Raw genomic sequence first — 27,051 nt, forward strand, 5'->3', positions numbered from 1 at the left:
ATGCACCGGATCGGGAAGTGCTGATTTTGATATCTCTTGCAAGTTTCTTTTCATATTCCCTTTGTGTAGCTCTTCCCATTCGTTTAGTTACCTTTTCTTTTTTGTCTCTCCCAATTGGCAGATGTGTTATTTTTGCATTTGCGTGCTTTTCTTTTAGTTTTCTGTTCTTCGTTACTTCGTCATCCATCGTTTTATTTTTAAGTAGAGCTCTTGCTCATATAAAACCCAAAATGCTGTTGTCTTTCTTTTAGACTTTAAATTCACAAGTGTAGGTATTTAAGGAGTTAGCTATTCAAATTATTACATATCCATTCTTGCAAACAGTTCAACATTATTCCCTTGAGCTTATTCTTGGACTTGGAGAATACAATTGAAATTTGAAGATACAAAAGTAGAGAGTTCAGTAAATACTGAGAATGGAAAGACTTAAAAGGGGATGTAGCCAGGCTTGGGCAGATGCAAAATTTAGAAATGTGGGGTAAGGAAACAAGAATGTCAATTTTAGTACCACGCTCAAGTCCAAAATTTCTATATATGAACAAATGTGGACCCAGCATTTACTTCTGGGGTGCACCACTTCTAACCCTTCCCTAATATGAGCAACACCCACTGAGCCAAACTTTATTTACTGCCATTAATCTTTTTTCCCCACACTTCCACATATCCTTGTATATCACATAGCTGAATTTTAGACATGTTATCAAATACCTTTGAAAATCCATACATGCTTGAACTGCACCACTCACTTCCCAAATTTGACACCCCTCAATGAATCTGCACTGGCTGTACTTAATGATCCCATACATTCACGAATCTGATTTTGGCACCTAACCCAACTTGTCTCTTGGCAGTTTATCCATCTTTCTTTTTACAAATAATAAAGCTGTTAGATTGGCTTTCCAACATAATTTCCAAATCTAAAACAGATTCAAAAATTGTGACCATAGCCTCTGCTACCACCTTCCTCAGCCTCGAGTGCAGCAATCAGGGCCCAGTTACTTAGCCACTGAGCTCCGGTTAATTTTATACTGCTCTTCAAAAAAAGACAATTCTAACGCCATTTGAAATGAAAATTAATTTCACGACAGCTGTCCTCAACTGGCATCTGTTCAATACGCTCAACCTAGTATGTTTGTGTGCACGTGCACAAGAAATTTTTGTGAACAAAAGCTTTTACAATTGAATTATTTATTTAATATTTATTCCGCCCACATCAGTGAAAAGAATAAAGCAGATCATCTACACAGATGTTTAGAAATGCTTCACAATGGATTGACTTTTGATTATTCAACTCATGATGTCTTCCCATTATTTAAAGTTAAAGTAGCTGCAGAAGTCTTGTTTCATGGCTTGTCTGACCTCAGTTCCAGTAACTGACACTGAAAACCAACCCAGTCACATCTTCATCATGTGCTTCCCTTTTAAGTTTCAGTTTAGTTCTAATCTCTTTATCCATGAACTCAGAACTTTTATGCATTCATTTCCTGCCTTACAGAGACCTATTCATCACATATCTGAAGGCTTGTCAATCCTGATTCATCTACCAGTTTGTTAAATTTACTGCCAGTTAATTTGGTCCAGAGCACCTCTAATAATCACTGAACCTGGCCTTTATTCAGGCCAAGAACTTGATCTTGGGCTCATTACCTTTTTCTATTCTTACAGTGAACTCAACCACATTGTTGTTGCAGTTACTCAATTATTCTCCACCTAACATGAGCTACTTATTCCACTTCATTTCCCAGAAATCAATCAAGCAATGCCACTGTGGGAGCAGAAACACACTGTTCTACGAAGCAGTCCTGTAGGCACTCTGACTACATATACTGCTTGGGTTCAAGTCTACCTCAGGATAATTGAAACCACCTCATTCTTAGTGCCCCGTTCTTCTTGCATAACCCTGTAAACTATTGACAAATGTCTTGCTCCCTCTCATCTCCATTGTTTGGCGATGCATATTCAGGAATTGTATTATTTCCATTTCTATTCCTTAACTCTTCTCTGTTAATGCAATCACACAGCATCCTCATGCTCCAATGTTGCAACAGAATCCTTTCCAAACACTACTTTGCCCCCCCAGCTCAATCTCTCTTCAGAGTCTTTATGATCAAGAATGTTCAGCTTTTAGTCTTGTATCTAAGTAACTCTAATAGGTACCAACTGGAATATTGCACCCAGTTCTGAGCACTACACTTTAGGAAAGATGTGATGGCACGAGCGAGTGCAGAAAAGATTCACAAGGATGGTGCCACGGCTGAGGAACTTCAGTTATAGATTGGAGAAGTTGGGGCTGTTGTCCTTTGTCGGCTGGCATAGACACGATGGGTTGAATGGCCTCTGTGATGTATATTTTCCATGGGGTTCGAAGGCTGAGAAAATATTTGATAGAGGTATTCAAAAATCACAAGGTGTCAAGACAAAATAGATGGGGAAAAACTTTCCACTGGTGGAAGGATCACAAACAAAAGGGCACAGATTTAAGGTAATTGGCAAATGAAGTAATGGAGACATGAGAAAAAACTTTTTCATGCAGTGAGTGGTTTGAAGCTGGAATTCGCTGCCTCAGAGTGTGGTGCAGACAAGTTCAAATGAATCAAAAAGCTTTCTCTCATGGATGTTTCACTAGAGTCATGTTGTTGACAAAGAGCCACATCATCTCAGAAAGTTCAATGGACAGAAAAGCAAAGATTGGAAATTCAAAGCATGAAGAGTCCCAGGACATTTCCGTGTGTGAAAAAACAAAGAGTGACATCACGGGAAAACTGTAAATTCATTGGTTGTTAAGTAACTGCTAGTTTGAACTACCTATTCTAAATTGATTTCAGATTAAGGGTGACTACTGGGGCCCAGGATCGGAGGCCTAACACTTCAGCTTCAACTCAGCAGAGAGAGCGAGTTCCAGTTGATTTTACAAAGCTCTATTCTAACTTGCTTTCAGATTAAAGGTAAATAGGAGAAATATTTTACTAATTGATGAACTGAGGACCAGTAGGAAATTTAAAAACAAATTCAAAAACTAATTAAATAAAAGAGAGATACAGGACCAGGCGATGTGTTGTAGCTGCATGACGTAAGAGCTGGTGGACCCCATTGTGGTTCCGACTGACCATATTTGTAGCAAATGTTGGTTGCTCGAGGAACTCCAGCTCAGAGTTGATGAGTTGGGGTCTGAGCTTCGGACACTGCGACACATCAGGGAGGGGGAGAGTTACCTGGACGCTGTGTTTCAGGAGACAGTCACACCCCTTAGATTAACTACCTTAAATTCGGCCAGTGGTCAGGAACAGGAGGGTGTGACTATGAGTGAGGCAGGTAGAGGGATCCAGGAAGTAGCACTGCAGGAGCCTCAGCCCTTGCCCTTATCCAACAGGTTCGAGATTCTTGCCCTGTATGGACAAGAGCGGGGACTGTAGGGAGGATGAGCAAACTGACCATAGCACCGAGGTACAGGGAACCATTCAAGTGAGGGGAGAAAAGAGAAATGCAGTTGTAATTGGGGATAGTATAGTTAGGGGAATAGATACTGTGCTCTGTAGCCAGGATCGAGAGTCCCAAAGGTTGTGTTGCCTACCTGGTGCCAGGATTAAAGATATCTCATTTCGGCTGCAGAGGAATTTGGAGTTGGAGGGGAAAGATCCAGTTGTCGTGGTCCACGTAAGTACCAACAATATAGGTAGGACAAGGAAAGAAGTTCTGCTGAGGGAATACGAGCCGCTAGGGGCTAAATTAAAAAGCAGAACCAAAATCAAAAAGGTGACCTCCAGATTACTACCTGAGCCATGAGCTAATTGGCACAGGGTCAATAAGGTTAAAGAGGTAAATGCATGGCTCAAAGATTGGTGTGGGAGAAATGGGTTTGAATTCATGGGACATTGACACCAGTACTGGGGGAAGAGGGAGCTATTCTGTTCGGACGGGCTCCACATGAATCACGCTGGGACCAGTGTCCTGACGAATCACATAACTAGAGTTGTAGATAGGGTGTTAAACTAAATAGTGGAGGGGAGTCCAGTCACATGTAAATATAAAAAAAATCAAAGTTTAAGGAGAGGGTAAGAGTGCAGGTTAGTGACGAGGCTGATTGTTACCAAAAAATGAAAGGAAGGGACAGTGTGTGAACGCCATATTGCACCAAAGAATCATATATGAGGAGGGAAAATTGACAATAGGGCAAACTTAAAGGCTTTGTATCTGAATGTGCACAGCATTTGGAATAAAATTAATGAGTTAACAGCGCAAATAGAGATAAATAGGTATGATTTGGTGGCGATTATTGAGACGTTGTTACAAGGAGAACAGGTTTGGGAGTTGAATATCCAAGGGTACTCAGTTTTAGAGGATAGGCAGGAAGGAAAAGGAGGTACTGTAGCTTTGTTAGTAAAGGAAGAGATCAGTGCTATAGTGAGGAATGATATAGGCACTGAAGAGCAAGACGTAGAGTCAGTCTGGGTAGAAATAAGAAATAGCAAGGGAAAGAAGTCCCTGGTGGGAGTAATCCACAGGTCCCCAAACAGTAGTTCTGCAATAGGACATAGTATAAACCAGGAAATACTGGGAGCATGTAACAAAGGCACGGCAATAATCATGGGCGATTTTAATATGCATATAGACTGGACTAATCAAATTGGCAAGGGTAGCCTCGAGGGAGAGTTCATAGAGTGTATTTGAGATTGTTTCTTGGAGCAATATGTTGTGGAACCAATCAGGGAACAGGCTATTCTGGATTTGGTTTTGTGTAATGAGATGGGATTAATTAATGATCTCATGTTAAAGGATCCTCTAGGTAAGAGTGATCATAGCATGCTAAAATTTCAAGTTCACCTCGAGAGCGAGAAACTTGAGTCCCACACTAGTGTTCTGGAGTTAAACAAAGGTAACTACATAAGCATGAGGGCAGAGTTGGCCCTAGTGGACTGGGCAGGAAGACTACAAGGCAGGACAGCTGATGAACAGTGGCAGATATTTAAGGAGATATTCAATTCTTCCCAAGTAAAATATATTCCAAAGAGGGAGAAAGATGCTAAGAGGGGGAAAAAGCATCCATGGCTATGCGAGGAAGTTAAAGATAACATAAAGGCAAAAACTAAGGCATACCAAATTGCAACGGTCAGTGGCAGGATGGAAGGTTGGGAAACTTTTAAAGGTCAACAAAGGGTTACTAAAAAAAATAATAAAAAGAGCAAAGGTAAATTTGGAAAGAAAACTAGCACAAAATGTAAAAACTGATAGCAAAAGCTTCTACAAGTATATAAAAGGAAAGAGAGGAGCTTTAAGTGAATGTTGGTCCCTTGGAGGATGAGACTGGGGAGTTAACAGTGGGGAACACAGAATTGGCTTAATCAATATTTTGCCTCAGTTTTCATGGTGAAAGTATCACCCCAATAGTAACAGGTAATGCAGAGGGTCTAGAGAAGAAGGAACTTAGAACAATCACTATCACTAGAGAAAAAATACTGAGCAAACTATTGGGATTAAAGGGTGACAAGCCCCCAGGACCTGATGGCCTACATCCCAGGTCTTAAAGGAAATGGCAGCGGAGATAGTGGATGCATTGGCTATAATATTCCAAAATTCCCTCGATTCTGGAGAGGTTCCAGTGAATTGGAAAAATGCTAATATAACACCCGTATTCAAAAGGAGGGGAAGGGGAAGCAGAAAGTGGGAAACTATAGACCAGTTAGTTTAACGTCTGTCGTTGGGAAATTGTTGAAATCCATTATTAAGGAAGTAGTAATGGGGCATTTGGAAAGTCAAAATGCAATCCATCAGAGCCAGCATGGTTTTATGAAGAGTAAATCGTGTTTGACTAATTTGCTAGAGTTCTTTGAAGATGTGACAAGCAAAGTGGATAATGGGGATCCTGTAGATGTAGCATATCTGGACTTCCAGAAGGCCTTTGATATGGTGCGCACAAAAGATTAATACACAAGATAAGATCACACAGAGTTAGGGGTAATATATTAGCTTGGATAGAGGATTGGCTAACCAACAGAAAGCAGAGAGTCGGGATAAATGGGTCTTTTTCTGGATGGCAAGCTGTAACTAGTGAGGTGCCACAGGGTTTGGTCCTTGGGCCCCAACTATTTACAATCTATATTAATGACTTGGATTCAGGGATAGAAGATACTATGGCTAAATTTGCAGATGACACCAAAATAGGTGGGAAAGTAAGTTGCAATGAAGAAATAAGAAATTTACAAATGGATATGGACAGGTTAGTTGAATGGGCCAAAATTTGGCAGATGGAGTTTAACGTGGATAAGTGTGAGGTTATCCATTTGGTCAGAAGAATAAAAAAAATTAGTAATGAGTTGAAAGATTATGGGGAGAGGGCGGGAAATTGGAGTTGAGGCCGAAATGAGATCACGCATGATCATATTGAATGGCGGTGCAGGCTCAAGGGGCTGAATTGCCTACTCCTAGTTCTCATGTTATGTTCTTCTTCAAGTGGGAATTGGATCGTTCAGTGAAAAGAAAGTTCTGAGCCACAGGGAGGTGAGGGGGTGGTAAAGGTAAACTGCTCCGACAGCGAGCTGGCACGATGGGCCGAATGGCTGCTTCCTGTGCTATACAATTCTGTGGATTAACTTCCTCAATCGCCACTCCTATTTTTTGGCCAATACAATTCTTTCGAATACCGGTTCCCTCAGGTCTGTTGTCTATTATTCTCCTCTCTAATGCTATATTAATGTAAACCCTCCACCAGCAAAGACAATGCCATCAGCCGTTTTAATGATCACACCTCTTCCGTGCTCCCCCATTTCTCAAACCATAGATTTTCCTTCTTATCTGACGGATGTGGCACCAACAGTGTACCTGAGATTACCACTCCAGAGTCCTGCAGTTTAATCCATCTCTTAGTACCTAAAATTCCCTCTGCAGGAACCAAATTCCATTTCATCGTATGTATTTGGTTTCAGTGGGTGGGATAAATTGAGGCTGTGGAATTTATTTTTAGGGTTAATGGTTAATACAGAAACAAAATCACCGCTCTGGGTTAAAGTGAATTGGGATAAATGAAAGCGGCTTGTTAGGCTATAGAGAGAAGCTGACGAAACGTGTTGGAACTATTTGCCCATGTGGAGAGTAAACACCAACACTAGTTCGACTAAATGGTCATCAGGATTTCTAGTTGCTCATTTCAAAATATTTTACACCCTTCCCTGTGTATCTTGGAATCTGAGGCAATGCACCATTCAAGCTCCAAAAGCTACAATCTATTCCTAACTACAAAATAACCCCACTGCTGCATTTCACTACTCTCCGTTTTGCAACCACTTGCTTTGTGGTTTTGTGCTTTTTTGCCTTCCTCTCTGGGTTGTTCTCATTGCCACAGAAATTCAGTACTGAATGCTTGTTTGTCAATTCAATGCTAATGGGATCTATGCACTGCCACCTCTTCCTACCCTGATCAGTCCTGCTGTTTTCTGCACACCACCTGCAATACAAGTCATGTGTGTTTCTGACATGATGAACATGCTGAAAGTTGTACTCTAAGTGTGGTCTGATTAATATATGCTAAATCCTCAGATTAATTTTAAACATAGCAAACACAGGCTTGTTCAATTTACCTGTCTTTGAATTTTCCAATCTGATCAGAGTAGCACTCCATTTGCACTTTGGTATTGCTCAGAATTGGCAATGGACTCTTTAAAATGTAATAAATTTTCAAGTGTGATCAGCCAACTCATACTATTGCCAACATGTCTGCTATTTTATAACAGAAATATATGCAAGCTAAAACATGGGATCAGGCCATTTAGTTTAACTCGTGCTGGCATTTACCCTCCACATGAGCAATCAGTTCCAACATATTTCCCCAGCTTGTCCCCATATCTTTTCAGCCCTATTCAATCTAATCCTAAAATCTTAACAATTTCTGCCTGAACCGCTAACCCTAAGAATGAACTCGAGCCTCAACTCTGAAGAAATTTCTCCTACCTGCTCCTCCATGCCAATTTTGAAGTTATTTTATTTAATCCTGTATCCTCAATGTCTACAAACAGTCTACTTCTACGTACCCTGTGTCATTCTTTCATAATGTTGTATCGTCCCACCTAAATTGTGTTGTTCAAATGAATTAAGATCCCCTTTTCCTAGTCTTTTTACTGTATTTCGTCAAACCAGGTAGCAGCATCATTCCTGCTCTAAAGCCTCAATATACTCCCATTTTATTCCCAAACCTCCATTCACTATTCTAACTGAGGTCTTATTGTGTAGTCACACATACATGTATAGATTTTTCAAGTATATAGAAGGGCTTTGAGGACCATGTTGTTTTGAATATGCTGGGAGGCCACTGTTACTGACTGGTGCATCACTATTATGATGTAGGTGCATGGCACAGTGCTGCATATACACACAGGGGTGGCACAGTCTAGTATACAGCATCCATCATAGGCAGTGCAATGCTTATCAACAAAAAGTATGGATTTGAGCCAGTCTTCTTTTCCTTGCTTCCCTTATAGTATGATAGGCTTCTCCAATATTTTCTCTAAAAGGTTGTCCATTTTTATGAGCCAGGTAACTGCTGGCTGAGAATTCAGCCACGGGGGGGGGGGGGCGCATCACGCTGAGCCCTATCCTGTTCTATCTCATCCAAAAATGCATATAGGACACAGGAACACTGGTTGATCTTTGCGCTCTGCAGTGCAAGTGATCAACTTTCTCAGTATAAACTCGATAGGTTGGATGACTGTTCCACAGTGAACAGTGCACTTACTGGGTGAACAACTGGAGGGGCTCAAAATTCCTGTACCTTCAAGGCTCTACTAGGAAGGGAATGCTCGAAGTTTACACTAATAGCACACACCATGAAACTGTCGGCCTCCATCCGCAGTCCAAATTTTAAGTAGCTTCTCCAGTCAGGTAGAAATATAAAAGCTGAAAATTGTTTGCCACAAAAGTAACTGAATGTTACATAGCGGAAACCTCAGAGGAATTTCTCAAAATCAGTTAGCTGTAGAAGACAGCAGTAATCTCCAAAGCTAAGAACAGCCTTGTAGCTAGTACAACATGCATCCAAAGTGAACTAGATTGGAAAACCTGGCACAGATTGAAAGGCATTACTGTGCAGACTGTTGATCTTTTTGAAATGTATCGCATAATAGTCGTATGTTATTAAAGAATGGCACAGTTTAATCTATTACTGAATCCAAAGCTTTAATGTTTCTGGAATGTGTAATGGGTACAACTGGCACAGTACATCATCATAAATCTGCGCTTTGTTCAAGGCAGTTTTATCTGGTTGTTAAAAACCAATGCTGTGTGTGACATATTCGGTATTAGTCAGGGTCATGCATCAGCATTTAACCCCTCCCAGACAGTCACACAACTTCTCTGATTTGACTTTAGTTTTGAGTGAATTAAAAGCTATGCCTATGCATACTTCAAATGTTGACTAATAGGAAGGGCATTACATAGAAATAAACACAAGCTGCAACATGAAACAAAAACACTCAGCCAACTGGCCCGTATCAGCATTTATCCTCCATATGGGCAAATGGCCCAAGTCACATTTACCCTCTGATAAAAGCAAAATACTTTGGATACTGGAAATCTGAAACAAAAACAGAAAATACTGGAAAAGCTCAGCAGGTCTGACAGCACCTGTGGAGAGAAAAAAAAAGTTAATGTTTCGTTATCCATATCCGGACTCGAAACATTAACTTTTTTTTTCTCTCCACAGATGCTGTCAGACATGCTGAGTTTTTCCAGCATTTTCTGTTTTTGTTTCACATTTACCCACTTTGTTCTGACATCCTCTGGACCCTTTTCCTTCATCCACCTTGAATGTTGACAATTCTGCCTCAACCAGTATCCTTAGAAGTGAATTTCAGAGCAGCCTCTTAAGGTCAATGTTAACAGGCAGTCAGTGGAAAGCACCACTTCCGAACAAGGTGAAAACTCTCAAATTACTATTAAACAGGCATCCAAGTTGCAATCCTTAGATCAAAAAACAGAATACTAATAATGCCGGAGATCAGAAATAAAAACAGAAAATGCTGGAAATAATTAGGTCAGGCAGCATTTGTGGAGAAAGAAACAGAATTAGTGTCTTAGGTTAATGACCTCTCATCAGAACTGTTCTCATGAAAAGTCATTGACCTGTAATGTTAACTCTGTTCTCTCCACAGATGCTGCCTGACCTGATTATTTCCAGCATTTTCTGTTTTTATTTCTGAGTTTGAGCTGTTTCAATCTAAAAGCCAAAACTAAAGGCAGCAAATACTAATGTCAACACGTCAAACATAATGCAGCCTCTTCATTGATTTCTCAGTCCAAAGCACGAAACAACCAGTTTTGAGGCCTTTGGCCCTTTGTACTAAGTTACTACATTCACTTTGTTACTGCAAGGGGTGCAAGCTTGACTCTGGATAAAATATTTCATACCTAGCACCCCAATGGCCTGGCAGGCAAGTTTCAACAAGCAGTAGCGAACCAATGTATCTATCCAAAAAGTTAGGATTAACAAAGGGTGTGCACCTCTGTGCCACTGTTACCTCAGCTGCTCTTCAACTTACATCACTTACCAATTTCAAAGCTGAACACTGAAAGCCACTTAATTGCATTTTTATAGCAATAAAAAAAGTGTCATAAATCTCCCACTCACCCAGTGCAACATGGACAAAGGCAGTCTGTAACATAAGCCCTGTTATTCACACTTCAAATACTTAAAATAGTTCAGAAGTTGCCGGTATTCATCATCACAACCTGGCTTGTATCTGACACACAATTCAATGGTTTTGTGTTCCATGAACAAAATAAGCAATGGTGCAAAGCTATTTGCTCAAGTACTACACAACAGACTTGCGCACAAAATAATAGCTCATGGAATAAAAGGGCAGCAACATGGATATGAAATTGGCTGAGTTACAGGAAACAGTAGTTAATAGTAGTTTTTCAGACTAGAGGAAGGTTTGTAGTGGAGTTCTCCAGGGGTCAGTGTTGGGACCCCTGGTCTTGCTGACACATATTAACAACATAGATCTTGCTGCATAGGACACAATTTCACAAATTGCGGATGGTCAAGGCTTGGAAACACTATGAACCATGAGGAAGATAGTGTAAAACTGAAAAGGACAGGTTGGTGGAAGTGGCAGATTAAATTTAATGCAGACAAGAGTGAAAGAATACAGAGACAATACAAAATAAAGGGTATAATTTTAAAGAGGGTGGCAGGACCTGAGTATTTATGTGCATAAATCATTGACATGAAAGAAAATGTTTTCACAAAATGAGCTGTTAGGATCTACAATGCACTGCCTGTGTGTGGTGGAGGCAGATTCATTCAAGGCATTCAAAAGATATTTATCTGAAAAAGGAAGATTTGCAGGGCCACTGGAAAAAGACAGTGGAGTGCACTAAGCGAATTGTTCATTCAGGTCACAGACACAACGGGCCAAATGGACTCCTTCTGTGCTGTAATCATGTTATTATCTTGGTGCCCTGGGACTGCAACTCAGTATTAGCGTATGTACGCAACTCTGAAGGTGAGAGAAGCACAGAAATCACTGAAACAGCAGTCAGTGTCATAAGCGCACAAAGCAATAGCCGCACCGCTGCACCATTGCCAGCTGGCACACCTGTGTGTTTGTACATTATGCAGACTATATGTAGACTACATGCGTGCAAGTCATTCATTTTAATTTGTGCCTTGTACAAACAAAAACATTTTCAGATACTGAGGAATGTGTCTGATTAATCGTTTGTATTAACAGGTGAAGGTGCCTGAAAAGTGCTCTTACACACAGTGCAAGGTGACCACTTGGAAAATGACTTCCCATTCTTCTCAAAGATATCCTTATTTGAGGAGCTGCTCTGCAGAACACAGAGATGCAAGTCAGGTCAATGAAAACAAAATAAAGCAAATGCTCTCTACCGACATCATGAGGGGAATGGAAAAGAAGCGCGACCATTTCCAAGTGTTGTACAGACAGGCCAGAATGATCTCCTACTGTAGCAACACAGAAAAACTGAACCAATCTCAACAAATCTGAGCCGCAACCACCAACACATAAGAAACAGAAACTAACATTATTCACAAAAAAACCCAAAAAACAAAACCAAAGAGAGCCCTGGTGCCATGAGCAAAGGAGGATTATTGTGTGCTCAATCCAGGCATTGCTGCTGCCACAAACACTGAATCCATCCAGAGAATAAGTGAAACATCCATCAGGGGAAGAGTCAATTCCCCCCCCACAAACCACAGGAACCACCCCCCCTCTCCCCGGCTGCTTAATCTACTCCAGCCCGGGGGACGCGCAGGCTTCCCGAAGGGCCGAAATACCGTCACCGTAACCCCGGTACCCGGGCTGCCCCAGATCCGCCGCCCCGGTACCCGGGCTCCCCGCCCCGGTAGCCGAGCTCCCCCCAGTCACCCTCCCCCCCCACCCCCACCCGCCCCGGTACCCGAGCTCCCCCCAGTCACCCCCCCCCCCCCACCCGCCCCGGTACCCGAGCTCCCCCCCAGTCACCCCCGCCCCGGTACCCGAGCTCCCCCCAGTCACCCCCCCGCCCCGGTACCCGGGCTTCTCCAGTCCCCCCGCCCCGGGCTCCCCGGGACACGGCAGCTCCCGCCGCCGCCACACCCGGGACAGGCCCAGGCCGCCACTACATCGCCGGAGCCGCTCAAACACCCCCCCCCCCCACACCGCGCGACCCCAACACAGCCCCGGGGGTATTTCTGAGCTGAATTAAGCGGTGGTTAACGGGCCTGAGGCGGCCTCACACTGGGTGTCCGCTCCTTACCTCGACATAGGCGGCCCGGGCGGGCGCTGCCACCAGCAGCAAGAGAACGAGCAGTGCGCCAGCAGCCATGATCCTCCCGATTCCCGATTGCACTTCGTCCCCCTGCGCCCCGAGCCTATGGACCAGACTGCGCACACTCCCCATATGCGCGCTCCCGCCGCGCACACTCTCAGAACGACACACGCTCCCCTTTGCGTGCTCCCGGCACTGCGCATGCACCCATCCTGGGCATACACCACACTGCGCATGCTCCCGTCCTGCGCATACACCACACTGTACACACTCCTGCTCTGTGCGCTCACTGCACATGATCCCATCCTGCGCATACAGCACACTGTACATGCTCCTGCTCTGTGCGCTCACTGCACATGATCCCATCCTGCGCATACAGCACACTGTACACACTCCTGCTCTGTGCGCTCACTGCATTGCACACGATCCCATCCTGCACATACACCACACTGTACACACTCCTGCTCTGTGCGCTCACTGCACTTCACATTCCCCATGCTGTGTATTCACTGTACTGCGCACACTCCCACTGCATGCTCAATGCACTGCATACGCTCCTGTGCTGTGCACTCACTGCACTGTGCCGCTCCCATCCTGTGCATACACACTATACACCTGCTCTGTGTGCTCACTGTTCTGTGCATGCTCCCAACCTGCGCACTCACCATACTATGCACACTCACCGCACTGCATACACTCCCACCCAGGTGCTCAATGCACTGCACATGCTCCCACTGCACACTCACTGCACTGCATATGCTGCCACTGCATGCTCACTACCCTGCACAAGTTTCCACATTGCGCACGCTCCTGTCCTCCATGCTCACCACAGTGCACACCTCCCACCCTGCGGGCTCACTGCACAACAGGTGTAGGTCAATTCAATGCCTTTGAGATTGTTCCACCATACAGTTAGGTCACAGCTGATCTGTGACCTAACTCCAAATACTTGCCTTTGCCCCATAATATTTTAATACAGTTGGTTAACAAAAATCTATCAATCTCAAGATTTAAATTCACAATTGATCTAGCATCAGTTACCATTTGTAGAAGAGGGTTCCAAGCTTCTATGATGGGCTGATTGGCCTTCTGTGCTGTAACCATTCTGTGATTCTACCATGCTTTATGTGTACTCAAAGGTTTGGTTCTAATTTTTATGCTGAGCTCCCAATCCTAGATTCCATAATCAGTAGAGATAGTTTCTCTCAAATACCCTATCTGTTCTCCTTAATACTTTGAAAACTTTGATCAAAACATCGTTTAACTGTCTAAATTCTAGGGAACATAACCTTATTTTGTGCAATCTCTCCTCATAATTTAACTATAAATCCAGGAATCACTTGAGTAAATCTATGATGCACTCCCTCCAGTTTCCAAGGCTGCAAATCCAGGGGATTACTTTTACATTTATTCTTTCATGGGACGGAGGCATCACTGGCAAGGCCAGCATTTGTTGCCCATCTCTAATTCCCCTTGACCTGAGTGACTTGCAAGGCAATTTCAGGAGGTGGTCCAGAGTTAACCACATTTCTGAAGTAAAAGCAAAATACTGTAGATACTGGAAATCTGAAATAAAAACTGAAAATGCTAGAAAAACTCAGCAGATCTGGCAGCATCTGTGGGGAGAGAAACAGAGTTAATGTTTCAAGTCTATGAAGCAATCAGCAAATTCTTGGATCTATGGTACTCTGCCACTTCACGAAGAGCTCAGAACACGCATTGAAAAGGCAGTGAACTAACTTCGGCTGACTAACAAAACGTGTGTTACAACCATGTGAGAATGGCTCCCCTGTTTGCCCTTTCCTCGTTTGACCATAATAGGTTCTTTTTGTTTGAAAAGCATTGTTATGGACCATGATGGGAGGAGTGCAGTTAATTCTAGCCCCACTTCTCCACAGGTTGCAACAATGGTTTAAATGTTTAATTCACTCACAAAACTGGCCATTTGTTTCCCTTTGATACTGTTATTCCTAGCATAAAAAACTTTAATCAGGCTTCTTTCAGTAAACACAAAAAAATTGATTTATTATAAAACAAACTACTTTTTAAAAACAAGTTAATAAACTGGTTAACATACAAGTTGTAGTTTAGAAGTGTAATGATTTTTTCCCCCTTTATAAAAAAAGATATTCGAACCCCCATACACTCACACAAACACAAAACAGGACAAACAAACGCAGTCCCCTGCAGGGGCTGGAGTATGGAATGTTTCTTTTAAAAGAATAAAATTCAAAGAGATCTCGACCCTGTTGATTTAACAGAATTCTGGTCACAATAGGTCTGGAAGTTCCTTCAGATGGATTTTTTTGGTGAAACTGTCCTTGATGACTCTGAAAGGTCCAAGGAATACTCTGGTACAAAATTTCAACACTCGGAGTCCAGATGCAATATTCAAGTGGTTTCTTTATTACGCATGTGGGGAGCAAACACTGGGCACTCCAGATGCTTCTCCACCGAGGTTTCAAATGAGCACAGTTTATATACCTTTTACTATCAATTACTACTTAACGGTATTCGTCAGACAAAGGCCACAGCACAATGAGCCCCCGGTGGGCTGATAATTGTGTTTGTGTACAGTAATTGCAGTGCAGAGACTGGGCATTGTCTTTTTTGAAGATGGCTATCAGATGGTGGAAAACGGCCTTCCCCATTTCTGTTGAAGGGTCATTCGGACTCGAAACGTTAACTGTGTCCCTCTCCGCAGATGCTGCCAGACCTGCTGAGTTTTTCCAGGTAGTTTTGTTTTTGTTCCCCATTTCTTGATTGAGTTATCCCATGTCCCCCGCCCATGTGTCTCCCATTTCCTAATTGCAAATTTACAGCTGGGCCCTTTGTACAAGTTTATAGTTTTCATGTAAGGCTGCGACTGTTTGTGTATGCTTTGATGCCTTAGCTGCTGGTCCTGGCTAGTACTTTAAAATAAATCCAAATTTTTTGCATCTTCAACTCTTACCTATCACAACTTTGCAGACTTTAAGAAAAAATAGAAGAGTTATTCCGGAGATGTCCGAGGAAAGCTTAACACAAAAGTGGGACAGAGGGAAGGAAAGAGAGAGTCTTATCTTGTCGCCTGCTTTTAAGGCACCTCCACGCACTGCCTGAGAGTTTCAGAGACTAAGATGTTCAAAGAATACTTCTCTTAAGCCAGGTGTTTTTAACCCATCAGCAAGAGTCTTTAGCCAGGCAACAGTAATTCTTAACTTAGATATACAGAGTATCTCTTCCCTCCCCATGTATTCCCTGCTGGACATCTATCTTGACCCAGGGCTTCTTGAAGAATGGCATATTCACATCCCAAATTAATATTGCAAACTTTTAAAAATAACTCAGGACAAAGAATGTCCAAAACTCAATGTCTTTCAAATTTTTCAAAAAACGGGTTTGTCACAGGATATACTTGCCAATTTAGTGAACACTTAACTGTTCACATGCAGTGATCAGAAAAGAACCTATAGGACAGGTTTTCTTAAGTTAACAAAGGAAGATGTTCACTTCATTAATTTACTTAGATAGGATTAAGTATTGCAAAGCTAACCTTTTTTTGTTGTTAAACTCAAGAAAACCTGTCCTAAAGGCTCTTTTCTGATCACTAGTACTAATCAAGCAAAGAAGTCTTCACTGGCTTGGGCATGTGCATGGGATGGAAGGTGGCCACGTTCCCGAGGATATGCTATATGAGGAGGTAGCAAAAGGCAAGAGAACAGCAGGGTCCCCAAAACTCAGATTCAAAGATATTGTCAAAAGGGACATGAAAGCTCTCACCATCAACCATGGCAAGTGGGAAACTCTAGCTGACAACTGATGCAAATAGCAATAAGAGCTGCAGGCAGGAGTTCTCTGCCATGACGATCTGTGGTTTCAGAAACTCCAAAGCAGACTCCAGCCCTGTAAACAAGGCAGCAGCGATCATCCCGCCCCACTGCCAACAGATTTTGCCTTTCAAGGATTAGCTTGTTCATCCATCAAAAGAAGTGTAGCAAATAGTCTCATCTGACCTCACCAAAGGCTGCATTCCCATCATCTCTCACAGATGGAAGATGCCAACCGGTGCCCAGAATTGCTCGCAATACTCGAGGTATGGTCGAACAAGGGATTTGTATGTCTGAATCATGACCTCTTAACCCCTTGTAGATATAAAGACCAACATTCCATTGGCCTTTTCGATTATATTGTCAGAAACATGCAATTATAATATTTTGGATTTGAGGGCAACTGTCTTAAAGGCTGTTTTCAAATTCTTTTTTTAAATTCATTCATGAGATGTGGGTGTTGCTGGCTAGGCCAGCATTTGTTGCCCATCTCTAATTGCTCTTGAGAAGGTGGTGATGAGCTGCCTTCTTGACCTGCTGCAGTCCCTGTGGCATAGCTACACACACACATTGCTATTAGGGAGGGAGTTCCCGGAGTTTGATTCGGTGGCAGTGAAGGAACGGCGATATATTTCCAAGTCAGGATGGTGAGTGGCTTGGAGGGGAACTTCAAGGTGGTAGTGTTTTTTTTTCAAAATTGAAAACAGACAATATGGCACCTTTCTGTGTTTATTCAAACCTTGTCAGACTCATGTCTCAAAAGCTGGCTACAAAGAGTCATTAAAAATGCAACGGCTTCTGAATCCATTGAATCTTCTAAAAGGTATGAAAAACTCTTTTACTGCTAAGGGAGCAGGAGGCAGGAAGGGACTTCAAAGGACCTCAAAGTAATTAACTTCCTTGCCTGGTGGAACTCCTTGAAAATTAACATAGCAGCCATTTTAAGTTTTGAACTGTATAAAGTCTGGCTGAGAAGAATTTTGGGTGCAGAACCCCAAGGAGGAACGCTGAGAGACATTGTCAGAGGGGTTTCCTCTCTACTACCGGGAGTAAAAGAGGAAGGTGTTAATAAATCAACTGTGTTATGCTGAGAAGAATCTAGGTAATCTTTATGTGTCGTTACGGCAGAACTAGTGAGGAACAAGAAACCTTCTCTCTCTCCCAGAACCTGCTTGACCTGCTGAGTCCACTTGAAAAGGCAAACCTCTGAACAATCAACCACAGAAGCCATCGCAGCTGCTAAACTGAATCTCAAGTTTCAATCCCTTCACTTCAGGAAGAAGGAATTCAAGCAACGGGCCTGCAACAATATCTCACAGAGACTGTTTTGCAATCTCATCTTTAAGTTTTTTTCTCTTTATCTATATTTTAATCTTTGTATCCATATTTTAGTTAAAACTACCACTTTTACTTCAGTAACTTTCATCAGTAGTTTAATAATAAACTAACCTTTATCCTGTTTAAGGCTAAAGCTTTGCTGCTGATTATATAATTTCTTAGATCATGGATTACTTTGAGGAAACACATTTTACATGGTCATGACAATGCAGTTATTTATGGCACAAAGGGGGGCCATTCGTCCCATAAATCCGTGCCACTCTCTGTGGAGCAATCCAGTCAGTCCCATTCCACTGCTCTATCCCCATAGCCCTGGAAGTTTATTTCCTTCAAGTGCCTTTCCAATATCCTTTTGAATTGATTGACCATCTCTACTGTCACCACCTTCATGGGCAGCGAGTTCCAGATCATTATCACTTACAGCGTAAAAAAGTTCTTCCTCATATTCGCTCTTCATCTCTTGCCCAAAACCTTAAATCTATGTCCCCTAGTCCTTGTACTATCAGCTACTGGGAACAGATTTTCTTTGTCTACCTTATCCAACCTGTCATAATCTTGTACACCTCTATCAAATCTCTCCTCATTCTCCTTTGCTCCAAGGAGAACAACCCCAGCTTCTCCCAGCTAACCTTGTAACTAAAATTCTGCATTCCTGGAACTATTCTGGTAAATCTCCCCTTAATGACCCTCACATTCTTCCTAAAGTGTGGTGACCAGACTGATGTGGCCTAACCAAAGCTTTATAAAGGTTCAGCATAACTCCTCCTTTGCACTGAATACCTCTATTTATGTAGCCCAAGGTCACATGTGCTTTGCTAACCACTCTCTCAATATGCCCTAGCACCTTGAAAGATCTCTGCACGTGCACCCCTTGGTCCCACAATATTTTTGACCTGTGTGTGACATTTTAATGGTCTATATGCCTGGACCTCAAGACTCTCTGACCTCTATTGTTTCTAGCTTTTCACCATTTAGAAAGTACCCTGTCCTATCCTTTGTAAGTCCCAACTGGACCACCTCACAATTGCCAATATTGAAGTCCATTTGCCACAGTTCTGCCCGTTGATCTTTCAATATCTGTGTAATATTATGCTTTGATCTAGGCTGCTTACAATGCTGCCTATCACTGTGTCATCAGGAAGTTTGGATATGTGGTTTTCTATCCCATCATGTAAGTCATTAATGAATACAGTGAACACGCATTCTTGTGGGATCCCACTAGTCACACCCTGCCAACTAGAGTAACCAATCATTATCCCTACTCTGTCTCCTGCAGATAAGTTAATTTCCCAACCAGGTCGGTAATTTGCTTCCAATTTCAAAAACTTCAGCTTTAGCTCACAGTCTCTTAACAGGCTTTATCAAACGCCTTCTGGAATTCCAGATAAATGTCCACTAATGTCCCTGTCCACTACTTTAGTCACCTCTTCATAAAATCCAATCAGGGTCATGAGGTTTGACCTACTCTTTATAAATCTATGCTATCTCTCTCTGATCAACTGAAAATGTCCAAGTTGTTTAATCACACTATCCTTAATTATGGACTTCTAGCAATTTCTCAACATTAGATGTTAGGTTAACTGCTCCATAATTCCTGAGTCATCTTTCTTCAATAATGGAGTTACATGTGCAAATTTCCAATCTAAAGGAACTATTCCTGAGTCAGGAGAACTTTGGAAGATTACAGTCAGGGCATCAGAAATGGTCTCACTACTCTGTTTAAAACCCCAGCATGGAAACCATCTGGACCTGGGAATTTGACGCTCTTTAGGGCCATTACTTTCTTCATTACTATTTTTTTTTTGTTTACATTACTTTTGTTGAGTCCCTGTCCCTTGGGAATGCTGGCATGTTGACCACTTCCTCTACTGATACTGATGCAAAGTAATTATTCAGCATTTCTGCCATTTTTAAAATTTTCATTGATAATATCACATTCATCAGTTATCAAAGGGCCGTCATTGCTCCTTACCACCCTCTTTTTAATATAATCGTAGTAAATTATGTATTTATTTTGATATCCCTTGCAAGCTTCCTTTCATATTCCCTCTTTAAGGTTCTTACTATCTATTTTATTATTCTTTGTATCTTTCCCATTCACCAGGATCTTTGCTTTTTTGCATATTTGTATGTTTTATCTTTTAACTTTATGTTGTCTCTTACCATTCTGTTCATAATTTTCCAATCCTCCTCAGATATCGGGATTGTGCCAGAGGACTGGAGAAGTACAAATGTTACACCCTTATTCAAAAAAGGGTGTAACAATAACTCATCGATTACAGACCGATCAATTTAACCTCAGTGATGGAAAAATTTTCAGAAACGATTATCTGGGACAAAATTAACAAGCAATTGGACAAGTGTGGATTAATTAAGGAAAGCCAGCACAGATCTGTTAAAGGCAAATCGTTTTCAATAAGCTTGATTTAAGTTTTCCATGAACTAACAGTGAGGGTTGATGAGAGTAATGCGCGTTGATGTGGTGTGTACGGACTCCCAAAAGTGCCAATAATAGCCTTGCCAGCAAAATTGAAGCCCATGAAATGAAAAGGGCAGTGGTAGCATGGATATAAAGTTGGCTGAGTGACAGAAAACAGAGGGTAGTGGTGAATGGCTGTTTTTCAGACAAGAGGACAGTGATGTTCCTGGTGTTGGCAATAGGACCACTGGACTTCCTGATATATATTAATAACGTAAACTTTGGTGTACAAGGCACAATTTCAAAATTTGCAGCTGATAAAAAACTTGGAAGTATACTGAGCTGTCAGTAGGATAGTGATTCATTTCAAGAGGATATAGACAGGCTGGTGGAATGGGCAGATAAACGGCAGATGAAGCTCAATGCAGATAGCTGCAAAGTGATACATTTTGGTAGGAAGAATGGGGAGAAGCAATATAAAATGCAGAGTACAATACAGAGAAACCTGAGGTTATTATTTCTTATTCTTCCATGGGATGTGGGCATCGCTGGCAAGGCCAGCTATTCGCTCGTACTGTGGGGGAGGGTTTAAACTAGAGTGGCAGGGTGATGGGAACCTGAACGGGGAGAGACAAGAGAGGGAAACAAAGATAGAAACGAAGGACAGAAAAGTAGAAAGTAAAAGTGGAAGGCAGAGGAAACAAGGGCTAGCAGCAAATAGGGCCATAGTACAAAGAAAATGTGTAAAATTGTTGACAACACAAGTCTAAAGGCACTGTATCTGAATGCACAGAGCATGCGCAATAAGGTAGACGAATTAAGAGCGCAAAGAGATGTGAATGGGTATGATATGATTGCGATTATGGACACATGGCTGCAGGGTGACCAAAGCTGGGAACTGAATATCCAAGGGTATTCAGTATTTGGGAAGGTCAGGCAAAAAGGAAAAGGAGGTGGGGTGGCATTGTTAAGGATGAAATCAGTGCAATTGTGAGAAAGGATATTGACTCAGAAAATCTGGATGTAGAATCAGTCTGGTTGGAGCTAAGAAGCAACAAGAGGTGGAAAACATTAGTGGGAGTTGTCTATAGGCCTCCAAACAGTAGTGGTAAGGTAGGGGATGGCATTAAACAGGAAATTAGAGATGCATGTAACAAGGGTGCTACAGTAATCATGAGTGACTTTAATCTGCATATAGACTGGGCAAACTAACTTAGCAATAATACTGTGGAGGATGAATTCCTGGAGTGCATACGTGATGGTTTTTTAGATTAGTACGTCGAGGAACCAACTAAGGAATAGGATATCCTAGATTTGGCATTATGCAATGAGAAGGGGTTAATTAATAATCTTGTTGTATGGGATCCTTGAAGGAAGAGTGATCATAATATGACAGAATTCTGGACTAGGATGGAAAGTGAAGTAGTCCAATCCGAAACGAGGGTCCTAAATGTAAACAAAGGAAACTACGAAGGCATGAGGGGTGAGTTGGCTACGATAGATTGGGGAACTTCATTAAAAGTTGGATTGGCAATGACTATTATAAGAGGAACAAATGCATGCATTGCAAGAGTTATACATTCCTTTCTGGTGCAAAAACACAACAGGCAAAGCAGTCTGGAGAAACTAATGGGACTGAAAGCCGATAAATTCCCACGGCCTGATAATCTACATCCAGGGTACAAAAGGAGGTGGCCATGGAAATAATGGATATGTTGGCTGCCATGTTCCAAAATTCTATAGATTCTGGAACAGTCCCGGCAGATTGGAGGGTGGCAAATGTAACCCCACTATTTTAAAAAGGAGGGAGGGAGAAAATAGGGAATTACAGACCAGTTAGCCTAACATCAGTAGTAGGGAAAATGTTAGCATCTATTATAAAGGATGTGATAACCGGACACTTGAAAAATATAAACAGGATTAGACAAAGTCAACATGGATTTATGAAAGGGAAATCATGTTTGACAAACCTGCTGGAGTTTTTTTGAGGACGTAATTAGTCGAATAGATAAGGGAGAACCAGTGGATGTGGTGTATTTGGATTTTCAAAAAGCTTTTGATAAAGTCCCACATAAGAGTGATTAAAGCACAGGGGATTGGGGATAATATATTGGCATGGATTGTGAATTGGTTGACAGACAGGAGGCAGAGAGTAGGAATAAATGGGTCTTTTTCAGAGTGGCAGGCGGTGACTAGTAGGGTACCGCAGGGATCAGTGCTTGGGCCCCAGTTATTCACAATATATATCAATGATTTAGATGAGGGAACAAAATATAATATTTCCAAATTTGCTGACAACACAAAACTTGTTGGGATTGTAAGTGCTGAGGAAGATCTAAAGAGGCTTCAAGGAGATTTAGATAAGTTGAGTGAGTGGGCAAATACATGGCAGATGCAGTATAATGTGGATATGTGTGAAGTCATTCATTTCGGTAGGAAAAGCAGAATTTAAATGATGATAGATTGGGAAATGTTGATGTACAAAGGGACATCCTTGTACACCAGTCACTGAAAGCAAGCATTCAGGTGCAGCAAGCAGTTGAGAAGACAAATGATATGTTCGTCTTCATTGCAAGAGGATTTGAGTATAGGAGCAAGGATGTCTTGCTGCAACTATACAGTTTTCGTGAGACCACACCTGGAGTATTGTGTGCAGTTTTGCCTCCTTACCTCAGAAAGGATATTCTTGCCATAGAGGGAGTGCAGTAAAGGTTCACCAGGCTGATTCCTGAGATGACAGGATTGTCGTGTGAGGCGAGATTGGGTCAATGAGGCCTGTATTCACTGGAGTTTAGTAGAATGAGAGGGGATCTCATTGAAACATATAAAATTCTGACAGAGCTGGACAGACTGGATGCAGGTAAGATGGTACCCCAGGCTAGGGGGTCTAGAATAAGGGGGTCACAGTCTGAGGACACAGGGTCAATCATTCAGGACTGAGATAAGGAGAAATTTCTTCAGACAGTGGTCGCTGAATATATTTAAGAAGGAAATAGATAGATTTCCAGATACTAAAGGCGTCAAAGGGTATGGGGAGAGGGCAGAATTAAGGCGTTGAGATAGAGGATCAGTCATGATCATATTGAATGGCGGAACAGGCTCAAAGGGCTGAATGACCTACTCCTGTTTCTATGTTGCCTATCCCTAATTGCCCTTGAACAGAGTGTCAAGGGGCACTTAAGAGTCAACCACACTGTGTGGGTCTGGAGTCACATGTGAGCCAAACCAGGTGAGGATGGCAAATAGGACATCAGTGAAATAGATGAGTTTTACAATAATCAATGATAGAGACTAGATTTGTTAACTAATTGAATTTAAACTCCACCAGCTGTCATGGTGGGATTTAAACCCATGTCCCTAGAACATTAACCCGGGCCTTAGGATTACTCGTCCAGTGACATTACCACAATACCACCATCTCCCCTGAGGCCTGGCGTTACATATGAACTAATTATTGAATTTGGCAGAGTGGGTTGAGAAAGTAGTTAAAAAGGCATTAAAACAGGATGCTGGTCTTTATGAATAGAGACATAGAGCAGAATTTTTCGTGCCCACTGGCAGCAGGCGTGATAGGTGGCGTGAGCGGACAATATGGCGCAATCGGTTTCACAACAGCAGGAAGGCAGGTCACGATTGTCCACTCAGCCCGCCGACAGCAGGTCGCATTTCCCGGCATCGGTCGTCGGGAACCTCATTGTAATACATCAGCATACAATTTTCAGGCCATCCGGCCAGGCTCTTGCACCCCCACTGAACACCTCCCACTGACAACAGCAGAGAGTTTACTTTGGATGATCTGGAGGTGAGTGCACAGCTACATTCTGCAGAGCTCGCCAGGGTCACCTGTTGCTTTGCAGGCTTCAGGGGCGCCAGGGGGTCGGGGTTAAGTGTTTCCCTGCCTTGGAGCGACTTGTGAGGGTGAGGGGGAGCAGGGGGCAAGTGCAGTCTTGCAGTTGAGGCAACTTGTGAGGTGGGGGCAAGTGCAGCTTTGCCGTTGAGGCGACCGGTGGTGGGGAGGAGGTGGGGGGTTCGGGGGGGGTGGCGTGGTGGTAGTTAAAGGCAGCCCTGCCTCTGAGGCAACTGGTGGCGGGGTTGGGGGGGATGGTCAAAGGCAGCCCTGCCGTTGAATATAGCACACATTCAGGGTGGGGAGGTAGGGTGGGTGAGGAAAGTGGCCACGTTTTCGGGAAACCTGTAGGAAGTGACCATTCTTCTGCAACTGAGAGAATTCAGGTGCAGCCACATTGATATGGTTGGGGTTGGGCTCCAAGCTTATCTGCCCACTCAAGCAACGCAGAGGCATCAAAGTGCCACCAAGTTCTCCAGAGCTCCCACCACTTGCTGCCACCCCCTGCGCCTGCCCACCACCCCCGGCCAACCCCGGCACAAACTGCAAATTCATGAACACTTTAGTGGACTGCAGAGCAGTTGGACTGTACACATTGTAGAATCTCCTCGCTAAAGCTGGCCATGTAGCAGTCACTGCTGGAGGCGCTCACAGCCCTTTGCAATGTCAGCATTCCGGTTTGGATCAGTCTCCCCCATGGTTCAATCTAACAGGGCAGCCATGCAGCGCATTAATCTCTGGCCATCCAAGTGGCGGCCAGCACTCTCCGGGAAGTGTTAAGGGGCCGTCACACTTAACCAGGACAAGTTCTTCGTACACCCATGCTAACCACATCTTGCTCTTTCATCCCGCAGGAGCAGTATATCAGGATCATGGAGCCTGGTGAACTAGCTGTGTGCCTGATGGCCTACAGAGCGTGAAGAAGATGAGGGAGACAGCGACTGAGGATCCTGGCTGCACAGAGGCAGAAGTAGCAACCTCAGGAAGAAGGGGCGGCTGGGGCTCCTGCACACACTGCCCAAGAGCCAAGCGAACCATCACAGGCCGGAGCCTAGCCACACCCAGGATCTATGGACACCGCCTTTCATTCCTGCAGATGACCTAGAACCAGTGTCACTGAAGACTGCAAATGTCTAGGGAACTGGTCGCTCACATCCTGCCAATTACTGCAGGATTTGGCGCCATGGGGACGTGGAGGGCATCCACTGCCAATGGCTGTGAAAGTGACCGCGGTGCTCCATTTCTATGCCAGTGGCTCCTTTCAGGGCTCTACAGGTGACCTCCGTGGGATCTCTCAAGCCTCCACCTACAAATGCATCTATGAGGTCACAGATGTCATCTTTGCAAACTTTGTGCATTTCGCCCGGGACCAGGACAGCCAGGATGCAAGAGAGATTGGATTCACCCAGATCCCGGGTTTCCCACAGGTGCAGGGTGTGATTGACTGCACTCATGTAGCACTCAGATCTCCACTGCAACACACGGTGGACTACATCAACCGCAAGAGCTTCCATTCGCTGAATGTGCAGCTGGTTGCGACCACCAGAAACACATCCTGCAGGTGTGCGCATGGTTTCTAGAGAGCGTGCACAACACCTACATCCTCAGTCGGTCACAGATCCCTGGAGTCTTCCAGGGTCCACAGAAGCTGCAGGGATGGCTCCTCGGAGACAAGGGCTACCCACAGAGTCCATGGCCGATGACATCCATGCGGCGGCCTCAGACTGCAGCATTGCGGCGGTACAATGGGGCTCATACTGCAGCTCGCACCTTGGAGGAGCAGACCATCAGGATGCTGAAGATGAGGTTCCGGTGCCTGGATCGGTGTAGTGGAGTCCTGCAATACAGTGGATGTCACACATCTTCATTGTCTGCTGCAACCTTTACAACTTGGCACTCCAACGGGGAGACACGTTGGCTGAGGAGGAAATGGAGGAGCTACACGTCTCCACCGATGAGAAGGACGCTGACGGGAATGAGACTGAGGAGATCCTCAGAGGCAGTGAAGATGGGGATGAGGCCCTCGCACTGGCTAGACGAGGCAGGCGTGCTTGGGAGGCCCTCATAGCTACTAGATTTTTGGAGGGTGATGACGATATGCAGTGAGGTGACCCCATGGTTCCTCACATCGCATTTGTGAATGTTTGACTCCAGTCTGGCTTTTGGCAGTGTGAATACCCTCTATGAGAATGTTCCTGTCATGGAGAGGCAGTGGAGGCCCTAATAGTCACTCGATTGCAGGAGGATGATGACGACATACATTGAGGACACTCCATAAACCTTCACACAGCCTCTGAGAATTTCTGATTCCTGTCTGGCCGAGGGCAGATCGCTTGCGCTCTGTGATCAGGGTTATATCATAGAGACGCAGCCATGTAACTTTAGAAGCATCTGGTGCTTTGTTCGCCATCAGCACCTGAGCCCTTCAGGAGCTGGAGCACAGCATCAGTAGTCACAGATGCTGAAGAGATGGGGGATAGCCGCTCCTTAAGCACATCGAGAGAATGAGAGAACTCTGTGACACCTGCCCACTACATTCTCGCAGTAATGACCAGCACTGCCAAGGTGCAGGCATCAGTAATGTCTTCAGGGAATGTGAGGCCGGTCCGTCACTTTGGTCTGAAAGCTGCACAGAGCACGGAGAAGAGACCCTGGACTGAGACACCTGCCTTTATCTTGTGCAGAAAGGTTTCACATCTGAGTGACAAGAACACTGCTCCAGTGCTGCTGCTGTGTGCTGGATTACTCTTGGATTTCCCTTTGGCTGTTGCCGACTGCTATTGTGCTGCTGCCCTGCCTCAAGCCTGATTCCATTCTCTGTTGTTGGGGACCTGGAGACTGCAAGGCCTAAGGCCTGAGAAGAGACAGAGGGAGAG

General features: G+C 43.6%; 1 protein-coding gene across 4 annotated transcripts in view; it reads right to left on the reverse strand.

Annotated features, from left to right (window-relative positions):
• The window catches only part of aplp2 (amyloid beta (A4) precursor-like protein 2), a 172,247-nt gene extending 159,261 nt beyond the window's left edge, over window positions 1-12,986 (reverse strand). For all 4 annotated transcript variants that reach the window (XM_078530649.1, XM_078530639.1, XM_078530630.1 and 1 more), the window contains exon 1: window positions 12,751-12,986. In XM_078530649.1, coding sequence (XP_078386775.1) covers window positions 12,751-12,894 — 144 coding nt within the window. In that variant the 5' untranslated portion in view covers window positions 12,895-12,986. The remainder of the gene's footprint in view (window positions 1-12,750) is intronic.
• Window positions 12,987-27,051: the final 14,065 nt, after the last annotated feature.

The sequence above is a fragment of the Cetorhinus maximus genome, chromosome 2 (genome assembly GCF_964194155.1).
Source record: "Cetorhinus maximus chromosome 2, sCetMax3.hap1.1, whole genome shotgun sequence".
Lineage (NCBI taxonomy): Eukaryota > Metazoa > Chordata > Chondrichthyes > Lamniformes > Cetorhinidae > Cetorhinus > Cetorhinus maximus.